Consider the following 24742-nt stretch of genomic DNA (forward strand, 5'->3'; position numbering starts at 1 on the left):
AGGGCAGGGAGGAGCAGAGGAAGAGGGAAAAACAGATTCCCTAATGAGCAGGGAGCCTGACACAGGGCTAAATCCCAGGACCCCAAGATCATGACCTAAGCCAAAAGCAGACGCTTAACTGACTGAGCAACCCAGGTACCCCTATTTATTAAGTATTTTTAATATCCTTGTTTGCTACTTTTGTCATATGTTTCATTTCTGTCGATTTTTTTTCCCTCTGGTTACCAGTCATGTTTTCTTAATTTTATATATGTCTGCTACTTATTATATAGAGGACATTGTGAATTTTACATTATGGTGGTATTTTGTTGATTCTTTTTAATAGTGTTGGAGATTTTTCTGGAAGGCAGTTATGTTATTTAGAATCATGCTTCTAAGCTTTTTTTAGGATGGGGTTCAGAAAAGCCTTTAGTTCATGGCTAATTTGTCCCCACTACTAAAGTGATACTACTTATATCTGGGGTTTTTTTTTAATGTATTATAAGATCTCAGCAGTTTGGCTGGTAGTAACATGAAATATTTTCAGCCTTGTGTAAGCTTTGGGAATTGTTCAGCTTTATCTCTTTGGTGATTCTTTCCTGAGCCTGGGGTAGTTACTTTACATGGATACTCGAGAGAACCATTCTATAAATTTCTCTGGTGTATTCTATGCAGCTCTCATTTCTCTATATTTTAAATTCTGGCTGCTTTCACATTATCAGACTCTGATCTCTTTCTCCTCAATTCAACATGACCACTGATGTTTCATTTTCCTGTGCTCTAGCCTGGGAAATCTCTCCATTCACTAAGTTAAGAAAATTAATCTAAATTAAAATACCTAGGTGGCACAGTTGGTTAAGTGACCAACTCTTGGTTTCAGCTTAGGGCATGACCTCAGCTCTGCACCAAGCATGGAATCTTCTTATGATCTCTCTTCCTTCCCCTCTGTCCCTCCTACTTGTGTTCTCTCTGTCTCAAATAAATAAATAATTCTTCAAAATGCCTGCTTAGTGGAGCTGTTTTAATTTCTCAGAAGAAATTAATCAAATTGTGTTTGTCTTTTAATAAGTAGGACAAATAAAGAATAGAGAGTAAGAAAATTTTAATTTTTTTGTGAATGAAAATTTTATCTGTTTATATCTACTGTGGTATCAAAACCTTAGATATAAAAAGTTAATTTTATGTAACATTTTGCATTAAATACATACTCTCTGTTTAAGAAGAGACATAATTTTGATCTTAACAATTCTAATTTTATTTTAAAAAGGCTCTAATTACATACCTAACGATCTATAGCTATTAAAGTGTGCCATTTCTTGATGTATTTCCCCATTGCATAGCAAAAAGATTTTATATGATTCTACTATAAAAATATAAGGCCAAGTTTAAGAGCAGATTGGGAAATCACTACTTAACTAATAAAACTGATGATAAACTATGACTGCAGTGGTCATGGCTACTATACAAGATTACCCTATCCTATGTAAAGGCATGATATCCTTCCTGACATTATACCAACCATGATCTAACCTCCCCAACCCTAAGGCATTACTCTCTAATTATCTTATTTTTATACAAAGATAAAAATAATAATGATTGCTGTGATACATTCTAGTTGCATTTTTTTTTTTCTCTCAGAGTTGCGTTTGGGAACTGCAATGGGTTGGCTGTGGTAGATTTTATACAGAAGACAGTACTGTTAAGCATGGGGACCATTGACCTATATAAATCAAGTGACCTATACCAACGTCAACCACGGTCTCCTCGAAAAAACAAGCAGTTCATTGCAGGTAGGAGATAAAACAAAATGGTTATGAACTTGATTAGTTCATCTGTTTTTTTACCTTTAGATTTCTTATCTTTTTTCCTATGATACTATTCAAATGCATGGCAACATAAATTCAACACAATTTATAATATGTAAGTAAATTTGGGCAGAAATATAGTGAGAATATTTGAAAGGGTAAAGGAAGTGTTTAAACTTCAATTTGTTGTCAAAGTTAGGAAGCATCTCAAGTTTCTTAGGTTGAATTCTTAAGAAATAAGAGAAAATAAGCTATTAAATATAAAAATGTTATGAAAATCGGGTTCTGTAGTTGAAAATTTTGTTTGCAATGCTTGTATTTAACAGGATAATTTTCTCTGAATATAACTGGACTCTTTAAAAATATAATTTTAAGTATTTCACTATTTTTAAATTTTTAAACTCTATATTTTAGCTGTCACCTTTCCTTGTAGGATGGTGATTTTCTTGGAGGCATTTTCACAAATGCAGTAAACATTATTAATTAACATTTTAAAATGCTATGAAAGGTAACAGTTTGCTTGACAGGATCAATAAATTTGTTTAACTATAAAAGAAAAACAAGGTTAATTAAGATATAAACAGAAATATTTTCTATATAATGTCAAATTTTGATATGCTAAATTATCCAAAGTTAACTGAAATTTCATTATTTATACAAATAGTTGACTTTGTAAACAGACAAAATTTTGTATATTTTCTGTCCACTGACATACTATAGTTAATAAAAAATTAGTTGAGCCCAAAGATTTGCAGATGGAAATACTTCTAGAGTATTGTGTTTCATTCTATTAGATTTTTTTAATCAGTTGATTTTAAAAACTCAGTTGATTATTAAAGCCTTTATTAAATATACTAATGTAAAAAATGTTTTAAACTAGAAACATAACATGATAGTAGCTGTTATTTTCTAAATATCAAATGTGCCAAACTTAATATTGGAATGTTATAATACAATTCCTTTTTGACTAATGAAAAATTAACTTGACATACTGAAATTCTCCCTTTTTGTTAATTTTTTTTTTTAAATAAACATCAACTCTTTTCACATTGCTAAATTTAGACCCTTTTCAGGAGCACAAAATTTCTCCTTCAGAAATTGGAGTCTCTGTTTTTTATTAGGGATCTCAGCTTTTAGCAATATTTTGGGAATACTAGAAAGTTCAAATTCTATAGGTTCTGCCTCTACTATTTCTATCTTTTGAAAAGAAGGCAGAATAAGAGAAATTGCGCATGCACATACCATCCATTGACTGGGAAAGAGAACATTTGATTTTTTTAAAGTTTATGGACTCTAGGATAGGAAGATATTAGGGGATAGGAGGCAACATTTGTATGTTGAAAGCAAAAACTGAATTAAAAAAGCTGTGGATCCTATGACAGCATCCAAGTTACTTACTGGATATACACAATGGGATGACAAGGTATATATTGTGACAAGCATCATAAAACTATTACTTAATTTAAACTTATTAAGACTTAATTATGATTAGAGCTTAGAATTTTGATGACTTTAAAATCAGGAAAAAAAGATAAAATCATAAATTTTGTTCATATTTAGTGTATAAAATCACTACAATGAGTACTCACTTTATGTTATAAAAATAAAATATGACATCTATTTTTACAGGATATTTGATTAAATAAAATTATTACAACACTCTCATCATTCATCTGTCACCTCTTTCTAACTGATTTATTTTTTAATATCTCTTTTCTAATTTGATTACCTAAACTTGCTGCAATTTCTTCATCTTGGCTGTTCTAGATTCTGGTATGATATCACTTCCTTTCACTTTAGACTATTTTTCTCTCTTTCCTCTGCCTGCTGCTGATGCTGATGTTCTGGCATGTTCCAAAGACAACTTTTGCATGCGTGGCCTGTCTAACCTTTATCCTGATTTAACGAAACGGATCCGTACTTCTTATCAGAGTAAGTTCTATAAAGGTTAGGCAAACAGCTTTTTAAGTCTTAATGCCTGGTTAAACCCATACATCTGTGCTTAGTAATGTGTTTTTAAAAACACATTCAGCATGCATGCAAATTTTTGTTTTGTTATGGAAGTGCAACCTGATAATTTTAACAAGTATGTAAATACTTCAAATAGCTAATGTCATATATCCATTTATTCACACCCTTTACTCCAGTGTTTATTTCAAACCATGCAGACCACATTCTCTTAGTTCAAGAGTCCCTGTCTTTTGTTTTGAGGAGGAAGAGCCATGGTGTCCTTATAAGCAGTAAGCTTGACATTCCAGTATCAATAACAATTGATTGCTTTCTTGTTTTGGAAAACTTGTGCCTCTGGCCATTTTATAAAAGTGTTCTAACAAGGGCCACAATGTTTTCTTCTTCTAAGGAATTAGATTTCTTAGAATTAGCTAAGTATTCCAAATTTTGATGCTTTTTATTAAAATAGAATACACAAACACACATTTCTATAGTGACTTTAGGTACTAAACACTATAAAGTTGGGGAATTAAAGTCACAAACTAAAAAGTCAATAGTATTAACATTTTTCATGGTAGAAAATGCAAATTTGAAGATGATGAAGTAAGTAATTCTATAAACTAGTGCAGAAAGAATGGAGAATGAAGGTGTGACTGTAGGTACAGATAATACTAATGATATTAGGGGCAAACATTCATTGATGAGAAGAGATTTACAATATACTGATCAATGTTATGTTTTAAAAAAGCAGGTTGCTTAATAATATATACGATGGCTTCATATTTGTACAAATATATATATGTGTACACACATACACACACATATACATATTATTTGTATCTTGAATTTCTTCAGACTTCAACTCACCAGTTTGTAGATGATTAATGGGATCACATCACTTATAATAAACTAAAACATTATCTTCCTGTAGCTAAAGATAAACCCTGTAAAATCCTTAACATATTTATGGGAATGCCCATAGGGTGCCTTATATTTCATCATCAGTATCCTTTCATTTTCTAGTCTAGCAGAAAACCCTCTTTTGGGATGCTTTTCACTGTCTTTGCTCCTTTGGATTTGTGATAGAACACTGATATCTACGTTGACTTCTGCTTCTTCTAAAACAGAACCTGTTAGGTATTATAATATTTTTTGACACCTGAAAATTACATGAAATTTCAGTTTCCATAAATAAAACTTTATTGGAGCACAGCCACACTGATATTTTACGTACTACCTATGGCTACATCCACACTACAATGGCAGAGTTGAACAGAAATCATATGACCCATGATACTCAAAATTCTTACTAATTTCTCTTTACATAAAAAATTAGTTGACTTCTACCCTAATTCTGTTCTTTCAAACCCATTTCCCGCCATATAAAAAGTTTCAGCCAAAACTTTTCCTGTACAGATTCTCCAAGTGGTTTAACATGCATACTCGAGCTTCTGAATCCCACTTTAGCCTTCTCAAGGTTAGATGCTCCCAACATTGTGTGTGTGTGTGTGTGTGTGTGTGTGTGTTTGTGTGTTTGAGATAGAGAGAGAATCCATCTATACAAATAGAAAAAGTTTCCGAATATGAGATTGTGGATTTTACAAAGTTCTTCTTTTATATTTTATGTATTTTCTGATATTTCTGTAATAAACATGTAATGCTTTTATAGTAAGAAGAGAAATTGTATACTGAGGACAAGAAGCAGGAGTAGGCTTTTAATCAGAATTTTACAGTATCAACCATGATATAATGGTTAAAGAAATTCTGAGACAGGCTCACTTACTTCTAACCCTTCAATAATTCTTATACTGCCTTCGGATTTAAAAAGCTGTTTTTGAACATTCGGGGTACTCTAAAATATAATTCCTACCTACATTTTCAAATGAATTTCCTATTACTCTTCCATAAAAACACTCCCCTTAAGCCAATATCTGGATCTTGCTACTCTTATAATTTATTCATATCATCATTTCCTCTCTGGAAATGCCCTGCTCAAATTTTACTTCCTATTGTAAACATTTCCTGCTGCCATCAGAGCCCTGCTGTGCCAGTTCCTTTATTTAAATTCCTATAATGTATAAGCTTGTATGTGGACATATGTGAACCAGTTAGAGCTTAGCATAAATTCATTTGTATGTTTAGTTATTTTTATGCATATGCTCTACCTTTCCAAATGCATGGCAAGAACCTGAAGAGTAGATTTCAAATTCTTTATACCCTCTACACCTGGCACAAATATGTGCTCAGTAACTAAATTATGGTTAGGACAGAGCTCTTAGCTGGCTCTTTTTGCTCATATGAATAGCCAGAGGATTTTTCAGATTTGACAAGTGAGAGCAGAAATAGCTTCTGTAGTTACTGGGTTCACTGGAATTCTGCAAAACAGATCATAATTTCTTCTAAGCAAAGATCTGAAATGTTAAGACAGAAGTAAAATCAAGTTCTTAGATGACCATTAAAAGATCCTCTTTGTCTCTACCAGTGAGCTCCCTAGGAGTTCAGACAAGCCATGAGATTTGAAATCAAATTTCTTTTAAGTCTTCTCTTGATAATCAGGATTCTATATTTTGATAAGGGACTGATTAATGACTTAATGGTATATCTTAGAATATGTCTTAAAAATTAATTTTATGAAAATTTTCTTTTATTTAATCATATAACCTGATTACATCTTTATAGTTCCTTTTTATTATAATAGAGACTATTTGGCCAGTTTCATGAATTGTTTCCTAATTTTCAGGAAAGCATATCTGCATTGTCCCTATTTGGGGAAACTTAACCCACTTCCTTTGAGTGTCTATTCTATTCTAGGGTTGTGCTCAGCAATTTGACTCAGTGTTTTGTTACTTAATGGTCATTGTAACCCTTTAAGGCATAGATATATCTGTAGATTCCTCTACAGATTACAAAAATGAAGTCAAAAGATATTAATTTCCCAAAGTTACAATTAGTGGAAACTAACTTACACCTATCTGGTGCAAAACAGACTTCATATGCTTTCCTTTGTATTATTCAATGTCTCTAAGTATCTGAAAGTTTCAGGTCATTGGAAATTAATTGCATTATACTATAATCAGGACCCACTTTTTTCTGGTTTTTATCCACAATCAATAAAATAATATATTCAAAAATGAAATAATTCAAATTTATTTCTCAAAATTGAGGAGACTGGACAAGGTGATCTCTGAAATCTGGCTTTTATATTTTGTTATATCAGTTTTGCTCTCAAAGTGATCCACATTCTATTTTGAATTTTATACTTTTCATTTCTGGAGAAACACCTCAATTTCAGTCTTGTCCTGGGCTCTTTCACTGATCATTTTGTATTGTAGTTTAGGTTCCAAGTAACTCTCCCCACCAAAACCTTATTCCATCTGCAAATCTTTCACATCATAGAATAATAAAAATCTATGGCTCAAAGGAAGCCTCTGTATTTGACAGACTATGATTGTGAAGCCAGTGAAATGATTTGGAAAGAGCAACAGGCATAGGGTCAGAAGGTTTATACCAAGTTCTACTTTTTCTAATAAACTTCTCATTACATCTGAAATCTCTGGCAAGTCACTTAACTTCTCTGAGTTTCTTTTTTCTCCTATATAAAGTAAAAATTCATAGTCCCTACCTCCCTTAGAGACTTATGGAATTTTTCTTGGTTAATTTTTTAAAAAACATTTCTATAAATAATAAGACATTATTATTATTATAAAAGACAAAACGAAGCCACAAAGAGATTACATAACTTTTCTAGAATCACAACCAGTCTATGGTAAGACTCATACCAGTCAACTGCCTCATAGTCTAGTGTTTTTCCTACTTGTGAAAATGACAAAAATTTTGCTAGTTAGAGAATAGTAGTATCCTGTTTGAACAAAAAGGAATTTTTTAAAGTGGGCTTATTGTAGGGCACCTGGGTGGCTCAGTGGGTTAAGCCGCTGCCTTCGGCTCAGGTCATGATCTCAGGGTCCTGGGATCGAGTCCCACATCGGGCTCTCTGCTCGGCAGGGAGCCTGCTTCCTTCTCTCTCTCTCTGCCTGCCTCTCAGTGTACTTGTAATTTCTCTCTGTCAAATAAATAAATAAAATCTTTAAAAAAAAAAAAAGTGGGCTTATTGTAGAATATTGCCAGACAAACTTGTTTGCACATCAATTCCTAGTTATGTAATAGGAGACGCTTTAGAAAATCTCAAATCTTTCTATAGATATTTTCCTGCTTTCACTGCATGGTTTTTTTTCAGAGTGTAGGAAATGGTAATAGATGCTGGAAACACAAATAGAAGCATAAATGAAAATTTAAAGAAAAGGGGCACCTGGGTGGCTCAGTGGGTTAAAGCCTCTGCCTTCGGCTCAGGTCATGATCCCAGGGTCCTGGGATGGAGCCCCACATCGGGCTCTCTGCTCAACAGGAAGCCTGCTTCCCCCTCCCTCCCTCTCTGCCTGCCTCTCTGCCTACTTGTGATCTCTGTCTGTCAAATAAGTAAATAAAATCTTTAAAATTTTTGCTTTTTTTTTTTAAAGAAAAGAATAAAGAACTAGCAAAAAGAGGCAAATAAATATTAGAAAAAAAAAGAATTGGAAAACATCAAAAATGGAGGAGTAAAATGAAGAATAAGAAAAGAAGGAATGCCCTAAGGAACAAAAATGAACAAAAATTATGGTAAATAATAAATGGGAAAAGTTCATTCATTCAAAAAAATATTAAGCATCTTCTGTGTCATACATTTTTCTAGGCACTAGATATATAGTGATGAGTGAAATAATTATGTTCTCTTTCCTCAATTTATACTAGAAAACATATAAAGAATCCATAGATGTATTGTTACAGTTGAAAAAAAGATATCAAGGCTGTCAGGGAGAAAAATGAGATAAGGGGGAAAAGGTGAACCTATTTTTGAGAGTGTTATGACAGAAGGGCCTGAGAGGAAACATTTTTTAAGAAGAAAATAGACAATGTTTTAGACTTACTCTTCAGAGAGAAGAAAACAAAAACAGGTCCACTTAATATCTAGCCTGAAATAAATAAACAAAACAGACATAATAAATGAAACTATGTTTTTTTAAGACACAGAACATCAAGCAATGAAATACAGTAATCTCTGACAAATGGGAACCCTAAAACCACGTGCTTACTGCCCCCAAGAATTTCTAGACTGCAGCAAAGGAGGAGGGGAAACCTAGGAGGAAATCTGTTGACTACTGGAGTTGAAGAGATGGAGATGAGAAACCAGGGAAATGAAAGCAGCTAGAGTTTACAAAGAGGAATCCAGAAATCTACAGAGTTTCCTCCCCAACAAAGTACTGATCAGCACATAATTATAATGAACTAACCAGGGAAAGAGCCATCTGAAGGATTAAAGGAAACAGTGCCCAGCACCCTAAGGAAATAGTGCCTATTCCTTATAGCCAGACTAGGAAAAACTAATTCACATCCACTTCTGGCTAACATTGTACTGGAAATTCTAGCCAGTGTACCCAGACAAGGAAAAAAAGTTATCTAGATTGGAAAAAAACTTAAATCATCTTTTTTCATAGATGACATTATCATCTATAAAGAAAATTTTAAAAAATCTACAGAAAACTTCTAAAATTAATAAATGAGTTTAACAAAGTGCAGGATATATGGTCAATGTACAAGAATCATTTTATTTCTACATACCCACAACAACCTGAAATTGAAATTTGAAAATATCATTTATAATGGCATCTAATATATGAAACACTTAGCTATAGTAAGACAACAGATATGAAAACCAGAGAACATTGCTGAGAGAAGTTAAAGAATACCCCCCAAAATGAAGAATTACACCATGTTAATGTTTCATAAGACTCAATATTAAGATGTCACTTCTCTCCAAATTGATTTGTAATTCGATATAATTCCAATAAAAATCGAGGAGACTTTTTTTTTTTTGAAGATTTTATTCATTTATTTGATAGAGGGGGAAAGAGCACAAGCAGGGGGAGCTGCTGGCAGAGGAAGAAGCAGCCTCTCTGCCAAGCAAGGAGCTCAATGCAGGACTCAATCCCAAGACCCTGGGATCGTGACCTTTGCCAACGGCCGACATCCAACCACCTGAGCCACCCAGGTGCCAAGGAGGCTTTTAATAGAAATTGACAAACTGATTCTGAAGTCCATACAAAAAGGCAAAAGATTTGGAGCCAAAACATCTTCTGAAAAGGAACAATGTTGGAAGACCAATACTACCTGGTTTCAAGACTTAAAAATTAAAATAAAATTGGCGTTAATGAATAGTTTAATGTTGGTCCAAACACAAATAGATCAATGAAACTTAATAGAAACTTCAGAAATACACCCACACATATATGAACAGCTGATTTTTGACAGAGGTGCAAAGGCAAGTAAGTAGAGAAATGAGAATCTTTCCTACAGGTGGTATTTAAACAATTGGATATCCTTGTGTAAAAAATCAATTTTGAATAATACTTTGTGGTAAATTTTTTAATTAACTTATAAATAGATCATGAGCCTTAATATAAAATCTAAAATTATAAAATAAAATTAAAAAATAAAAATAAAATCTAAAATTATAAATTTATAAAAAAGGAGATTTTTGTGACAGTGGTTTACACAAAAGGTTTTTAAATAACATACCAATAACATACTTCATAATGTAATGATGGTCTTTTGTTATAATTCAATCAACAAATTACAGAAGTAAACACTAAAAAATAAGCATATGAAAAGATACTCAACATTCATCATTAGGAAAATCAAATTAAAACTACAATGAGATATCATTATACATCTGTTAGAAGGGCTAAAATTTAAAAAGATTGATCATACCAAGTATTGGCAAAAAGTGGAAGAAACAGAGCTCTCCCATTCTACCTTAGTTGTCAGGTTCTTAAAAATTTAAACATACATTTATAATATGAAGTCATCATTTTATATTTATTTACCCCAGGAAAGCTTATGTCAATACAAAGGCATTCATAGCAACCAAACACTGAAATATTTGTAGTAGTCAAAAATAACTAAAATCTCCACATTAGGTAAATAGATAAACAAATTTTTATATCCATTCAGCTGTTTACTAAGCAATGAAAAGGAATGTATTATTTCCTTTTTTTTAAATGTTTCAAGTTTTTATTTAAATTTTAGTTAGCAGAGGTGCCTAGGTGGCTCAGTGGGTTAAGCCTCTGCCTTCGGCTCAAGTCATGGTCTCGGGGTCCTGGGATCGAGCCCCGCATCCGGCTCTCTGCTCAGCAGAGAGCCTGCCTCCTCTCTGTCTCTGCCTGCCTCTCTGCCTACATGTGATCTCTGTCTGTCAAATAAATAAATGAAATCTTAAAAGAAATTTTAATTAGCGTATAGTGTACGATTAGTTTCAGGAGTAGAATTTGAGATCAATGATATAACACCCACTGCTCATCACAAGTGCCCTCCTTAATGCCCATCACCCAATTACCCCATTCTCCCCCTTCCACATCTCCCCAGCAACCCTCAGTTTGTTCTTTATAGTCTCTTATGGTATGCCTTCTTTTTCTTTTTTTTCCCCTATGAGTGTGCTATTGAGAAGTATTGCACCATGGATGAATCTCAGAATAATTACACCGAGTTAAAGAAACCAGGCAAAAAAGGGTGCATATTGTATGGTCATTAATATAAAATTTTAGGAAATGAAAACTAATGTATAGTGACAGAGAGCAGATCAGTGGTTGCCTGGGGATAGAAAGGGGCACTTACGGGAAGGGCTGGAAGGAAGGTTACAAAAAGACACAAATTCTTGGGATAAGGGATATATTTATTATCTTGATTGTGGAGATGGTTTCACAGGTGTATGTGTATGTCAAAATTTATCAAATCATATGCTTTATAAACATATAAATTAAACTTCAATAAAGCTTTCTTCAAAAAAGTATTAGCCACATAACCAGCAGGGAGCAGTATATTCCAAGCAGTGAACACCCTATAAGAAGGTTCTAAGGTGATAAAGACCTATTTTCTAGAAATAGATGGCCAAGGAATCTAGGAGTGTAGTAGAAAGCTGTTGAGAAAAAAAAAATGTGTTAAGATTTTGATGACTGTATGAGCGGGGACATTATTATACATGTTTCTGAGTCAATTATAAGAAATTCCATTTTATTTTAAGCAGAGGAATGATATGTTTTATATCTTAAAAATATCATCCACACTATTGCATGAAGAAATTATTGTGGGACAAAAAGAAAAAAGAAAAAAAGCTAGCATACCATTTAGGAGGCCAGTGTTATACTCCAGGCAAGAAAAGAAAGTGGCTTTAACTAGGGTTTTAGCAATGTTATTGTAGAAAAAGGATAGGTCCAAAAATCATTAGTACTTACAGAGCTACTAATTATAATTCAATGTGGAAGATCAGAGAATGGAATCAAAGATTCTTCCAAGATTTGCGTTTAAACTGATTGACACTGATTGTGTCATGATACAAAGATGAAGCTAGGGTTAGGGTTGAGCATGGTAATAAGGAAGAATATTTCAGTTTTAGATATGTTAAATTATGGTATGTCTGTCATTTGTCCAAGTGAAGATGTCAAGTGGACAAGTAAACAAATCTGAATATCGGTGCTGTAATTTGAGTCTTCAGCATACAGATAGTGTCTAATGACATGGGAATAAATGAAATTACCTAGGTAGGGGAGAGAAGAGGAAGAGTGGGAGGGAAGAGGAGGATTATGGATAGAGACATCATGAATTTCAACATTTAAATTTCAAAGGAAGAGAAGCAGCTGGCACAGAGGACTCGCCAGAGAGAAGAGAAAAAATGGAGAGACTCTTGTAGAACCCAAAATAAAGGGGAGCATTTCAGGAAATGGTTAGCCATGTTAAATGCTGCAGATAAGAAAAATAAGATAAGTTTAGAAGAATGACTAGTGGGTTTTGCTCTGTGACTCTTTAAAAAGTAGTTAGGGAAAAATATTGGGATAGAAACCAAAATTATATTAGAAAGAATGGCAAGTGAGGAAACAGAACAAGTAGATAACTTTTTTAAGATGTCTTATGAAGGGGTGGAGAAAAATAGATGAGTACCTGGACTGGAATAAAGGGTTAAGAGGAAGAAATATTTGTGCTTTCATTTTAGATAAAGAGCATATTTTAAAGTTAAGGTGAATACGGAATGATACCTAGAGAAAGAGAGATTGATGATAAGGGAGAGAAGGGATTCCTAAGGAGCAAAATCCTTAAGAAAGTGATAGGGGATGGGAAGCAGAACATATGTACAAAGATTAGTTAATAGGAGGCTTTTGTTATTGTAATAGGTACATAAAAGAAAAGGAAAGATCTATAGAATGGAGGATAAATTAAAAAATGTGTGATTGGTTAAACAAGTGGCTCTCCTATCTCTGATTTACAGATCTATATTTTAGTAAGTTTCCTTTCTTTTTGAAATCAGTTTTACAGTGTAAATTTTTTTACCTTAAAACTTTGTGCCAGAAAGCAACTACATTGAACTGTAGTAGATAAAATATAAGGTTTCTTCTTTTAAACAAAATGAACAAAGAAAAAAAAAAGTAGGGGAGTTATTATTTAGTAATATGTGTGAGTTTTCTAGAATTTAGTTAGTAATAGTGTGAGTCAAACAAGTAAAACAAACTAATATAATTAAACAGTAGTGGTGCTCAACCAGGAATGATTTTTGTCCCTGACAGGAAATTTGTCAATGTGGGGAGATATTTATGGTCTTCACAATTAGGGGAGGGGTACTCTACTGGCATCTAGTAAGTAGAATGCCTGTAAACATCCTATAATATACTATTCCATAAGAAAAAAATTATCTCACAGAAATGTCAATCATACTGGAAAATATTCAGACCAGAACATTTATTCGGTAAATCATAGTTTTGTTAGAAAATCCCCCAAAGTGTATACTAGTTATATGCATGGAGACACTTGCATACTGGGTATTACTTCCTAAAAAATACTGATATTTTATTTAACATTCACAAGCTGTTACTTCAAATACTATCTTAATCATATTATACACTAAGATACATTAAAGGTATACAGGAGACCCTTAAACAGTATGAGGTTAGAAGTTGGTGCTTTTGCAGTCAAAACTCTGTGTTTAACTTTTGACTCCCCAGGAACTTAACTACTAATAGCCTACTATTGACCAAAAGCCTTTCCAACCATATTTTGCATGTTATATGTATTATATACTGTGTTCTTACAATAAAGTCCACTAAAGAAAATATAATTAAGCAAATGAGGAAGAGAGAATACATTTGTAGCATTATACTGCATATATTGAAAAAAATTCATGTGAAAGTGGAGCCATACAGTTTAAAACCTTGTTACACAAGGGTCAACTCTATACTCTTAGAAATTTTAAATAAAAGTTGATATAATTCACTATAACCCAAAGAGTTTTGTCCTCTGATATTCAGTGATTTCCCATAAAATTTCTGTATCTGTCCTCAACCAAGATTTATTATATATTTTCTAATGAATCACTGTATAAATCTTCCAAGTTTAGTCAATTTGTTTTACTATATGTACATATCAGACATAACTTTCTCCACTTATCTTTGGGAAATCTCTTTGAGAAATTTCACTATAATCTTGGGAAAAGCACATTTGGCATGTACTCTGAGCATTTCATTGGATAACTACTAGTATCAGTAATGGATTAATCAATCTCACTAGTTTTAACTCTTTTGGTCTTCCGGGTCTTCAATCCAGGTTTCACAGTATTTCCAAGATATAAAATAAAAGTGAGGGGATCCAGATAGGATGTTGAAAGACATGAAAATTCACTTCCATGGAAACAACAATGATGACCATAATAATAAAACCCTGTGATAAATATAATGACAAAATTTAAAAGCATAATTTTCTATGGATATATTTAAAAGTGGTGGATTCAAGAAAGCCTTGATTGAATGAATTCAAGAGTGAAAAGAACCACTCGTAGATGAGCAGAAAGCTGTAGGTGCTTCCATACCTGGGACAATTGACGGCACAGATGCAGAAAAGAGTGGCCCTTCTATAAATGGATGGACTGCAAAGAATAGGAAAATCTAGAGTTCTACATTTAGTAAAAATATTTTAAAATAAAGGTTAATAGGGGCTCCTGGTTGCTCATGTGTTGTCTCCCTTCAGCTCATGATCCTAGAGTCCTGGGATCAAGCCCCTCATTGGGTTTCCTGCTCAGCAGGAAGCCTGCTTCTCCGTCTCCCACTCCCTCTCCCATTCCTTCTTCTACTCCCCCTGCTTGTATTCCCTCTCTCACTGTCTCTCTCTCTCTGTCAAATAAATAAATAAATAAAGTCATTTAAAAAAAAAACTAAAAAATAAAGGTAAGTAAATTTGTTGTTGGCAGACCTGTACAATAAGATATGGTAAAGGAGGTTTTTAAGCTGAAGGAAATAATACGAGACATTTAGATATATAGCAAGAATGAAAAACATTGTGAAGAATAACTATGTGGGTAAATATAAAAGATTATTTTGTCTTTTCTTAAAATCCCTGAGTTCATTTAATTTTTGAATTAAAAACTATATTATGTAGTTTACAACATGTAGAAGAAAAATATATGACAACAGTAACAAAGGATGGGAAATACGTAATGTTATAAGTTTCTTTCATTATAAGAGAAATGGTACAATAATTAAAAGTAGATTGTGAGAATTATAGATGCATATTATAATCCCTAGAACTAATAGAAAAAATAAATAAAACAGAGGTGTAGTTAAGTAGCCAAAGAGAAGATAAAATAGAATATTAAAATATATTTGTTTTTCTCAAAGGATGAAAAAGAGAAATAGTGGAAAAAATAACAGAAGGGCAAACTGAAAAAAAATGATAGATGTAAACCTAACTATATCAATGATTATATTATGCTAAATGTAAATGGAGCAAACACCAAGGTAAATGGAGCAAAGCCCCCCACTAAAAGGCAGAGCTTGTGAAATAATATATATATATAAAAAAAGACCCAACTATATGTTGTTTATAAGAGCTGCATGTTTTGAAAGTAAAAGGATGGAAAAATAATTTTATCAAAACCCTAACCTCAAGAAAGCTGATGTAACTATAAGAAAAAGTAGACTTCAAGACAAGGAGATAAAAGAATCACTTTATCAGAAAGGTATAAAAATCCTATGCAACTATAGACCTAATAAGAGATATTCAAAATATAGAAAGCAAAAAAGGAAATGAAGGAAAGAAACAGACAAACCTACAATCATAGCTGGGGATTCATCATTTCTCCTCAGTAATTGATTAAATAAATAGAAATTGTTGTGTATAAAACTGTTAACTCTCTTCACCAAGTTGACCTAACTGAAGTCAATAGATGCCTACACCAATCAAAGGAAAATATGCCTTTTTTAAAAGTGGACATGGAATATTCACATGTATATAATGGATTCCAAAGGACTGAAATCAAGCAGAATATGTTCTCTGGTCATAAAAAAAATTAAGTTAGAAATTATTAACAGAAATATGTCTTAAAATCCCCAAATATTTGGAAACTAGGAATCTCATGACTTAAAAAACAAATCACAGGGAAACTTTAAAGATTTCTTTTTAAAGATTTCTTTTATTTTTTTGAGAGAGAGTAAGTGAGAGAGAAATAGAGGACGAGCAGGGGAGAGGGAGAAGCAGACAACCCACCAAGCAACAGGTGCCTCAGATTTAAAATAATTTTTTAAGATTATATTTATTTATTTATTTGACAGAGAGAGATCCCAAGTAGGCAGAGAGGCTGGCAGAGAGAGAGAGGAAGGGAAGTGGGCTCTCTGCTCAGTGGGGGCTCGATTCCAGGACCCTGGGATCATGACCTGAGCCAAAGGCAGAGGCTTTAACCCACTGAGCCACCCAGGCACCCCAGTTTTAAAGTATTTTTGAACTGAAAGTATAAACACAAAATACCAAAATTTGTAAGATGTTGCTTAAATAGTATTTAAGGGAAAATTTGGAACATAAGTACATATATTAGAAAAGAAATTATATCAAATCAATAATCTAAACCTTGTTGAAACACTAAAAAAGAACAGTGTAACACAAAGTAAACAGAAGGAAGGGAATAAAGACAAAAGTGAATGAAATAGAGGGCAAACAATAGAGTTGATCAACAAAAACACAAGATCTTAATCTTTAATCAATATTACAACTTCAAAGAAACTACTAAGATCTATAAAACCCTAGTAAGACTGATCAAGAAGAAAAAAGTAAATAACAAATGAAAAAGAGGGCATTACTACGAATTTTCTATAAACATTAAAAATAATAAAAGACTAGGAACAACTATATGCCTATAAATTGACAAAATAGGTAAAATTAAGAGACTTCTTGAAAGAAAAAAATTATAAAAACTGACACCAAACACACTGGAAAATATAAATAGCTTCCTATCTTCATTCAAAATTAGATACCTATGGGCGCCTAGGTGGCTCACTCAGTTAAACATGTGCCTTTGGCTTGGTTCTTGATCCCAGGGGCTCCCTGCTCAACAGAGACCTGCTTCTCCCTCTGCTTTCTCTCTGTATCTCAAATAAATAAATAAATAAATAAATAAAATCTTTTTTAAAAATTACCCACAACAAGAAAACTGCAGTCTTCAAATAACTTGACTGATTAATTCTATCAAACATTTAAGGAGGAAATAACACTAATCTTATGCCAACAGCTTTAGGGACTAGAAAAAAGAAAAAAAGGAAATCTTTCCAACTGCTTATCTGAGGCCAGCACAATGCTAAGAACTAAAACTTGACAAACCAAAGGAAGAGTATAGGCCCATCTCACTTATGAGCATAGATGCAAAAATCATATATGAAATATTAGCAAATGGAAGACAAACATACATAAGAAACATAAAATGTCATTGCCAATGTAGATTTATCCAAGGAATATAAGTTTAATATTTGAAAACCAATAAATGCAGAACAATTAACAAAATAGAGGAGAAAATTGTATCACCTCAATACATGCAAAAAAAAAAATTGTCATCAGTTGACACTTCTTTAAAATAACCACTGGAAAACAAGAAATAGAATAGTTCTACAAATGAATAAAGACCATCAATGAAAATCCTACAAATAACATGGAACATTCTCCAGAATAGATCACATCCTCGGTCCTAAATCAGGACTCAACCGGTATCAAAAGATTGGGATCATTCCCTGCATATTTTCAGACCACAATGCTCTAAAGCTAGAACTCAACAACATCATTCTTAATTGCAGAATATTGGATGTTTTCCACTAAAATTGGTAACAACGCAATGATGTCCACTCTCACTCCCTTTGTTCAACATTGTCTTTGATGACCTAGTGCAAAAGCAAGATAAAAAATAATATGTTTAAGCTTTACAAGGAAAATATTTAACTTTATTGGCCAATGATATTATCGTATATTGAGGAAACGCAAAGGCATCTACAAAAAGCTATAAAAACTGTATGTGAATTTAGCAACACTGAAGAGTACACAGTATACAAAGTCAATTATATTTTTATATAATAAAAGGAAACAATTAAGAAGTGTATTTATTTTTAAAATACCAGGTACAGGATAGACTTCCAAATGGCATTGAGGAACACCATGGACATATTCTCCAGAGAAAACATAAAACCAGTGAAAACAATTTTCTAACAAAATAATTACTTAAAATCTCTGGAAATCGTCTTAAGAGGAGATAGAAAAGAAAGAAACATTTATTCAAAAAAATCTGACACTTGGCAAAAAGTGACTCTTTGACACTGAGCCACAACTTGCTTTGTACCTCTCCTGCTCTCAGGTTGCAAGCATTTCTCATCCCCTCCAACCGCAAGTTGAAAAAGACAAATTCCTGGTGAGTGTGGCCAAAATGTCAAAGGCTCCCTTCCCCTGTCAATGCCTCAGTCATAGGACAAAATGTCTACTCCAACCATAGCAAGCCAAAATGCTGAGTCCATGACTGCTCTCACTCAGCTTGCTCATAGAATAAATGTTTCATGCCAGAGAAGTAAATCTGGGAAGGCCAGAGGTACCATACCTGCCCAGAATCCAGACTTGTGGCTCAGAGGTTTTGCCCAGAGGAAGAGGCAGTCTATAAGACAGAGAACTCTGAAGTTCTCCCCAAAGAAACTAGCTTTATTGAAACACAATTTAGGGAAGTTCAAGCCTAAGGATGCTTCAAAACCAATAACGTATTTGGTGGAAATCAAATAAGACGCTGGTAGCACTTCTTAGTTAAGAGTAATCAGCTAGACCATAGGTGAGCTGCTCACCCATGAGAACAAAGAGACAACTAATACCCCTCCTGAGATTTGAACAGACCTTGAAGACTGGCTTCATATATGGCCTCTGCCTAAAATGGATTAGAATATTGAGTAATATATATATCCTGAGGCATTGTCAAAAACAATAAAACATTCACCTGGCTGTGACTGTGATATTTGATAGCTGGATTTGGTATCAACAGAGAGACCAGGGAACGAGACGAGGAGACCACCTTTAAAACTATTGCCATTCACACTGAAGTTTACGCCCTCTGATAAGCAACATCAAAGTCTTCACAATGAAGGGAAATAAACTTCATTAAAATATTCTAGCCCAGTCATTAAACAAGCAAACAAACAAAAAAACTAGGGGGACGGGTGGCATCAGTAATCAATATCCAGAATTACTGTACTGTAAAATGACTAGTTATCAACAAAATATTATAAGACCTGCAATGAAACAGGAAAGTGTGACTCGTTTACCAGAAAAATAAGACAACAGAAATTGCCTCTGAGAGGGTCCAGATGTTGGATTTAATCTCATAGCAGCCATGAAAAATTTTTAAGGAGCCAAAGACACCATGCTTAAAGATGGGAAACTATGATGATAATGTCTCATCAAATAGAGAAGATCAACAAACAGACCAAAGTTAGAAAAAGAAGCAAACAGAACTATCTTATACCATTCACAAGAATTAACTCAAAGTGGATTTAAGAGTGGAACATAAGATACAAAAACATAAAAATACTAGAACAAAATGTAGCCAGTACATTCCTTGACTGAGTTATAAAAAATAAAAAACAATAAAAAATTATTGTTGGCAATAATTTTTTGGATTTGACACCAAAAGCAAAGGCAACAAAAACAAAAGTAAGTAGGACAGTATCAAATTAAAAAGCTTCTGCAGACCAAAGGAAAACATAAACAAAACGAAAAGGCAATCCATTAAATGGGAGAAAATATTTAAAAATCATATATCTGATAAAGGGTTAATATCCAAAATATATAAAGAATTTATGCCATTCTATGGCAAGAAAAGAAAAGAAAATTCCAAGTAAAAAATGAGCAGACAATCTGAGCAGATTTTTTTTTTCCCCCAAAAAAACTAAGCAGATAGCCCACAGGTACATGAAAAGGTACTCAATATGACTAATCATCAGAGAAATGCAAATCTTTAAAACCAAAATGAAATATCATCTGACACTTGTTAGAATGGCGATCACTGGGGCCTCCTGGGTGGCTCAGTGGGTTAAGTCTCTGCCTTCAGCTCAGGTCATGATCTCAGGGTCCTGGGATCAAGTCCCGCATCAGGCTCTCTGCTCAGCAGGGAGCCTGCTTCCTCCTCTCTCTCTCTGCCTGCCTCTCTGCCTACTTGTGATCCCTGTCAAATAAATAAAAAAAAACTCCAAAAAAAAAAAAAAAAAAAGAATGGCTATAACTAAAAGACAAGAAATAATAACAAGTGTTGGCAAGGATGTAGAGATAAGGAAACCTTTGTGCATTGATGGTAGGAATGTAAATTGGTATAGCCATTCTGAAAAACAATATGGAGTTTCCTCGAAAATTAGAAATAGAACTACCATATGATCCAGCAATTTCTCTTCTGGATGTCTATGCAAAGAAATAAAAAATTAACTGAAAATGATAAATGCCACCCCCATGTTCACTGCAACATTATTTACAATAACCAAGATATGGAAACAACTTAAGTGTCCATCAGTGGATGAACGAGTAAAGAAAATATAGTTGAGCTATACACACACACACACAAAAACGCGCGCGCGCACAATGGATTATTATTCAGCCATAAAAAAAGAAGGAAATCTTACCATTTGCAACAACATGGATGGACCTGAGTCATTATGCTAAGTGAAAAAAGACAAAAACAAATACCATATGATATCCATATGCGGAATCTAAAAACGAATAAAGAACAACAAAAAGGAGTACAAAAATACAGAGGACAGACTGGTGGTTTCCAAAGGCAGCGAGTGGAAGGTGGGTGAAATGAGTGAATGGGGTCAAAGGAAAACAAGGACCAAGTACAATATGTGGAAAGAAAAATTCACTAGAGGGACTCAACAGTCAACCTAAACTGGTAGAAACAGAATCAGCAACTGGTAGAATTGAAGGTAGATTGATAGAAACTGTGCATTCTAAAGAAGAGAAAAAAAATTTAGGGTAGCTTAAGTGCACCAACATGTCCATAATGAGTACTGGAAGGAGAGAAGAGGAGAGAATCAGAAAAATATTCAAAGAGATAGTGGCAGAAAAGTTCCAAAACCATTAATGTATATATGTCCAAAAACTCAGTGAACTTCAAAAGGATAAATATGAAGATACCACACCCAGACACATCATAGTAAAAATGCTGAAAGACAATAAGAAAATCTTGAAAGAACTGATAGAAAAATGACTTGTCACATATGGGGGAACTCCAGTAGGATTAACAGTTCATCAGAAACAATGGAGGCCTGAAGCAGGAGGACAACATAATCAGAGTGCTCAAAAGAAAAAAACTAAAGCCAAGAATCTTATATTCAGCAAAATGATTTTTCAAAAATGTAGATGAAAAAATGATATGCTTTACAAGAAATACTAAAGAAAGTTTTCTCAGGCTGTAAGAAGGTAAACACTAGATGATAATTTGAATTCACACAAAGGAAAAAAGTACATTATTAAGGTAATTATGTAATTATAAATAGTATAAATCCACATTTTTCATGTCTTAATTGATTTAAAGACTCATTTATAAAATTATATGTATAAAATTGTATTGTTGGGCCTATAACATTTAGACCTGTAATATATTTTTACATAACAGCACTAAGGAGGTAATGGGAGCAAAGCTGAATTTGAGTAAGCAGATGAAACCACCTGGATTGACCACAACAAATGAAGAGAGCTAGAAATGGTAAATTAGAAAGTTGATACACAAACTTTATAAAAGTAATTTTTGCTTTTTCCTTCTCTCAGGTTTTATAAAAAACAAAGTTATATAAAATAATTATAATTTGTTAGATTTCTAATACATAGGGATATAATATGTATGCCAATATAATACACATATATGTGTATTATACATAATAATAAAAGGGAAAGAGGAAATAGAGCCAAAAATGAGTAACATTTTTATATCCCCCTGGAATTAAGTTAATATACATCTGGAAGTAGATTTTGGTCAATTAGGATGTATATGTTGTCTTAGAACCATTACAAAGAACTTCAAAAATATGGCAGAATTATTAAATGAATAAATTGTACCAGAAGATACTTAATGCCAAAGAAAGCAATAAAGGAATATTAGAGGAACAAAAAAGACATGAGACATACAGAAAGCCTAAAGTAAAATGACAGATGTAATCCAACTATATCAATTACAACATTAAATATGGATAGATTTAACAATCCAATCAGAAGGTAAAGATTGTTGGACTAGTTTTTTTTTTTTTAATGAAGATTTAACTCTATGCTGTCTGAAGGCATAAAGATACAAATAGGTTGAAAGTAAAAGGATAGAAAAAGGTCATGCAAACAGCAAATATAAAAAAGCTGTAGTTAATATCAGGCAAAACAGATTTTAAAGCAAAAAAAAGATGTTACTAGAAATAGAGACATCTAAAATGGAAAAATGGTCAATCCATCAAGAAGACTTAACAATGATCAACATCAATGCATCTAACAACAGAACTAAGATGTACATGAAGCAATACTTGACAGGATTAGAGGGAGAAGACAATTAGAAATTTTAATACTCCACTTTGAATAATGATACAAGAACTAGGTAGAAGACCAAAAAGAAAATAGAAGGCTTGAAAAATCCCATGATCAAAATCTCTATACTGAAATCTGCAAACTGGTACAGAAAGAAAAATTTAAAAGACCATTCAAATGAAGAGAGAACACCATGTTAATGGGTTGGGAGACTGACTATTTTTTAAATGTTTACTCCACCAAAATTATCTATGGATTTATTACAGTCCAACAAAAGGTTGGCATATCTTTTTGTAGAAATTAACAAATTGATTCTAAACTTTATTTAGAAATGCAAAGAATCAGCAGCACCTGGGTGGCTCAGTCGGTTAAGTGGCTGCCTTCTGCTCAGGTCATGATCCCAGCGTCCTGGGATCAAGCCCCCTGCATGGGACTCCTTGCTCAGCAGAGCCTGCTTCTCTCGCTCCTTCTGCCTGCTGCTCTGCCTACTTGTGCTCTCTCTCTCTGTCAAATAAATAATTTTTTTAAAAAAATGCAAAGAATCTAAAATAATTAAAAAGCTTTTGGAAATAAACAAAGTTGGAGGATTTTACTACCTGACTTCAAGATGTACTATAAATGTACATTAATTAGTGTGGTGGTAAAAAAAAGAAAAATAGACAAATAGACCAATGACTACACAGTGAAAGTCCAGAAAGAAACCTACACTTATGTAGCCAGTTTATTTTTTATTAAGACACTAATAAAAATCAATAAAGGAAGGAAAATCTTTTTAACAAATAATGATGCAAAAAACTGGACAAACATATAGGGGGAAATGGACCTTAATCTCTTCACACCACAATCAAAATTGAGATGAAATATAGTCCTAAAAATGAAAGCTGAATATTAAAACGCTTCTTGAAGGAAACAACAATATCTTCATGACCATGGAGTAGGCAAAGATTACTCATATAGGAATTTTGAAAAAAATGATAAATTTTCCTTTAAGGAAACTAATCTTCTGATCATCAAAAGATTTCATTTTCATTAAGAAAATGACAAGATAAGTCCCATATGGGAAGAAAATATTCACAATACCTACTTCTAACAAAAGACTCTTAAATATATAAAGAATTCTATTCAAGCTATGGCATTAACTTGGTTCTGTAACCTTAAATATTTAAAATCTTCAAACTGTCAGTTTCTTACCTGTAAAACATAAGAGTTGGGCTAGAGTACCACAGCTACCACAGCAGACTTTTTAAAAAATTCTATGATTTTTTGAAACCACAGCAAGTTAATTCATACAAATTACATAAAGGGTGGTACAAGGAATATGAACAAAGATAGTTTTGGTAATTGACAATAGCCCTAAGTACTTCTGGGTATGGGGATTTATATTAAAGTAGAAACTCTGAATATCTATTTACAAAAAAAAAGTATACAAGAATCTCCTACAAGGATAGGAAAACCATAATTAAGGATATTTTATGCATGTCATAGTAATGAGAATATAAAATGTTTATTAACCTATTGTGCCTATCCTTGTATTTGTCAGTAGATACTTGGGTATGTCAGTACAGTGACATAATAAAACATTTTAAAAAGAGAAAAATATAGTGCTTATTTTAAGAAGGAATTTGATACCATCAAACAAATCACTTAATATGTACTACACGATACTACCTTTTCTAAAAAAAATTAACATATAATGTATTATTAGCCCCAGGGGTACAGGTCTGTGAATTGTCAGGCTTACACACTTCACAGCACTCACCATAGCATATACCCTCCCCAATGTCCATAACCCAACCACCCTCTCCCTACCCCTCTGCCCACTGCAACCCACAATACTACCTTTTTATAACTAAATATAATATTTAAAGTTTGTAGCATACCTTTCATGTTCTTTATAAAAGCCAGTAAGTGTTTCTCTTGAAAGCAGAAAATTTGATTAGGCCTTTTTAAAACCCATTATAAATTGTATAATTTTTGGTCTATTTTCAGGTGAAGCTTAGGTTATTAAAGTAATGATTTCATATAAGAAAATAAAAAATATTTTACAGTTCTCTACCATATGTTTGATTATTTTTTTGCTCTATTAATTATTGCTC

At 33.0% G+C, this 24742-nt stretch overlaps 1 protein-coding gene across 6 annotated transcripts in view; it reads left to right on the forward strand.

Annotated features, from left to right (window-relative positions):
• STXBP5L (syntaxin binding protein 5L) overlaps positions 1-24742 on the forward strand; it is a 458714-nt gene that overhangs the window by 335751 nt on the left and 98221 nt on the right. For 2 of the 6 annotated variants that reach the window (XM_045088436.1, XM_045088439.1), the window contains exons 19-20: positions 1618-1769; positions 3645-3716. In XM_045088436.1, coding sequence (XP_044944371.1) covers positions 1618-1769; positions 3645-3716 — 224 coding nt within the window. Of the gene's footprint in view, positions 1-1617; positions 1770-3551; positions 3558-3644; positions 3717-24742 lie in introns of all 6 variants that reach the window. The other 4 variants (XM_045088437.1, XM_045088440.1, XM_045088438.1 and 1 more) reach the window with 2 other exon arrangements.

The sequence above is a fragment of the Mustela putorius genome, unplaced genomic scaffold (assembly GCF_011764305.1).
Source record: "Mustela putorius furo isolate JIRA1106 unplaced genomic scaffold, ASM1176430v1.1 tig00003834_pilon_pilon_pilon, whole genome shotgun sequence".
NCBI classification, from domain to species: Eukaryota; Metazoa; Chordata; class Mammalia; order Carnivora; family Mustelidae; genus Mustela; species Mustela putorius.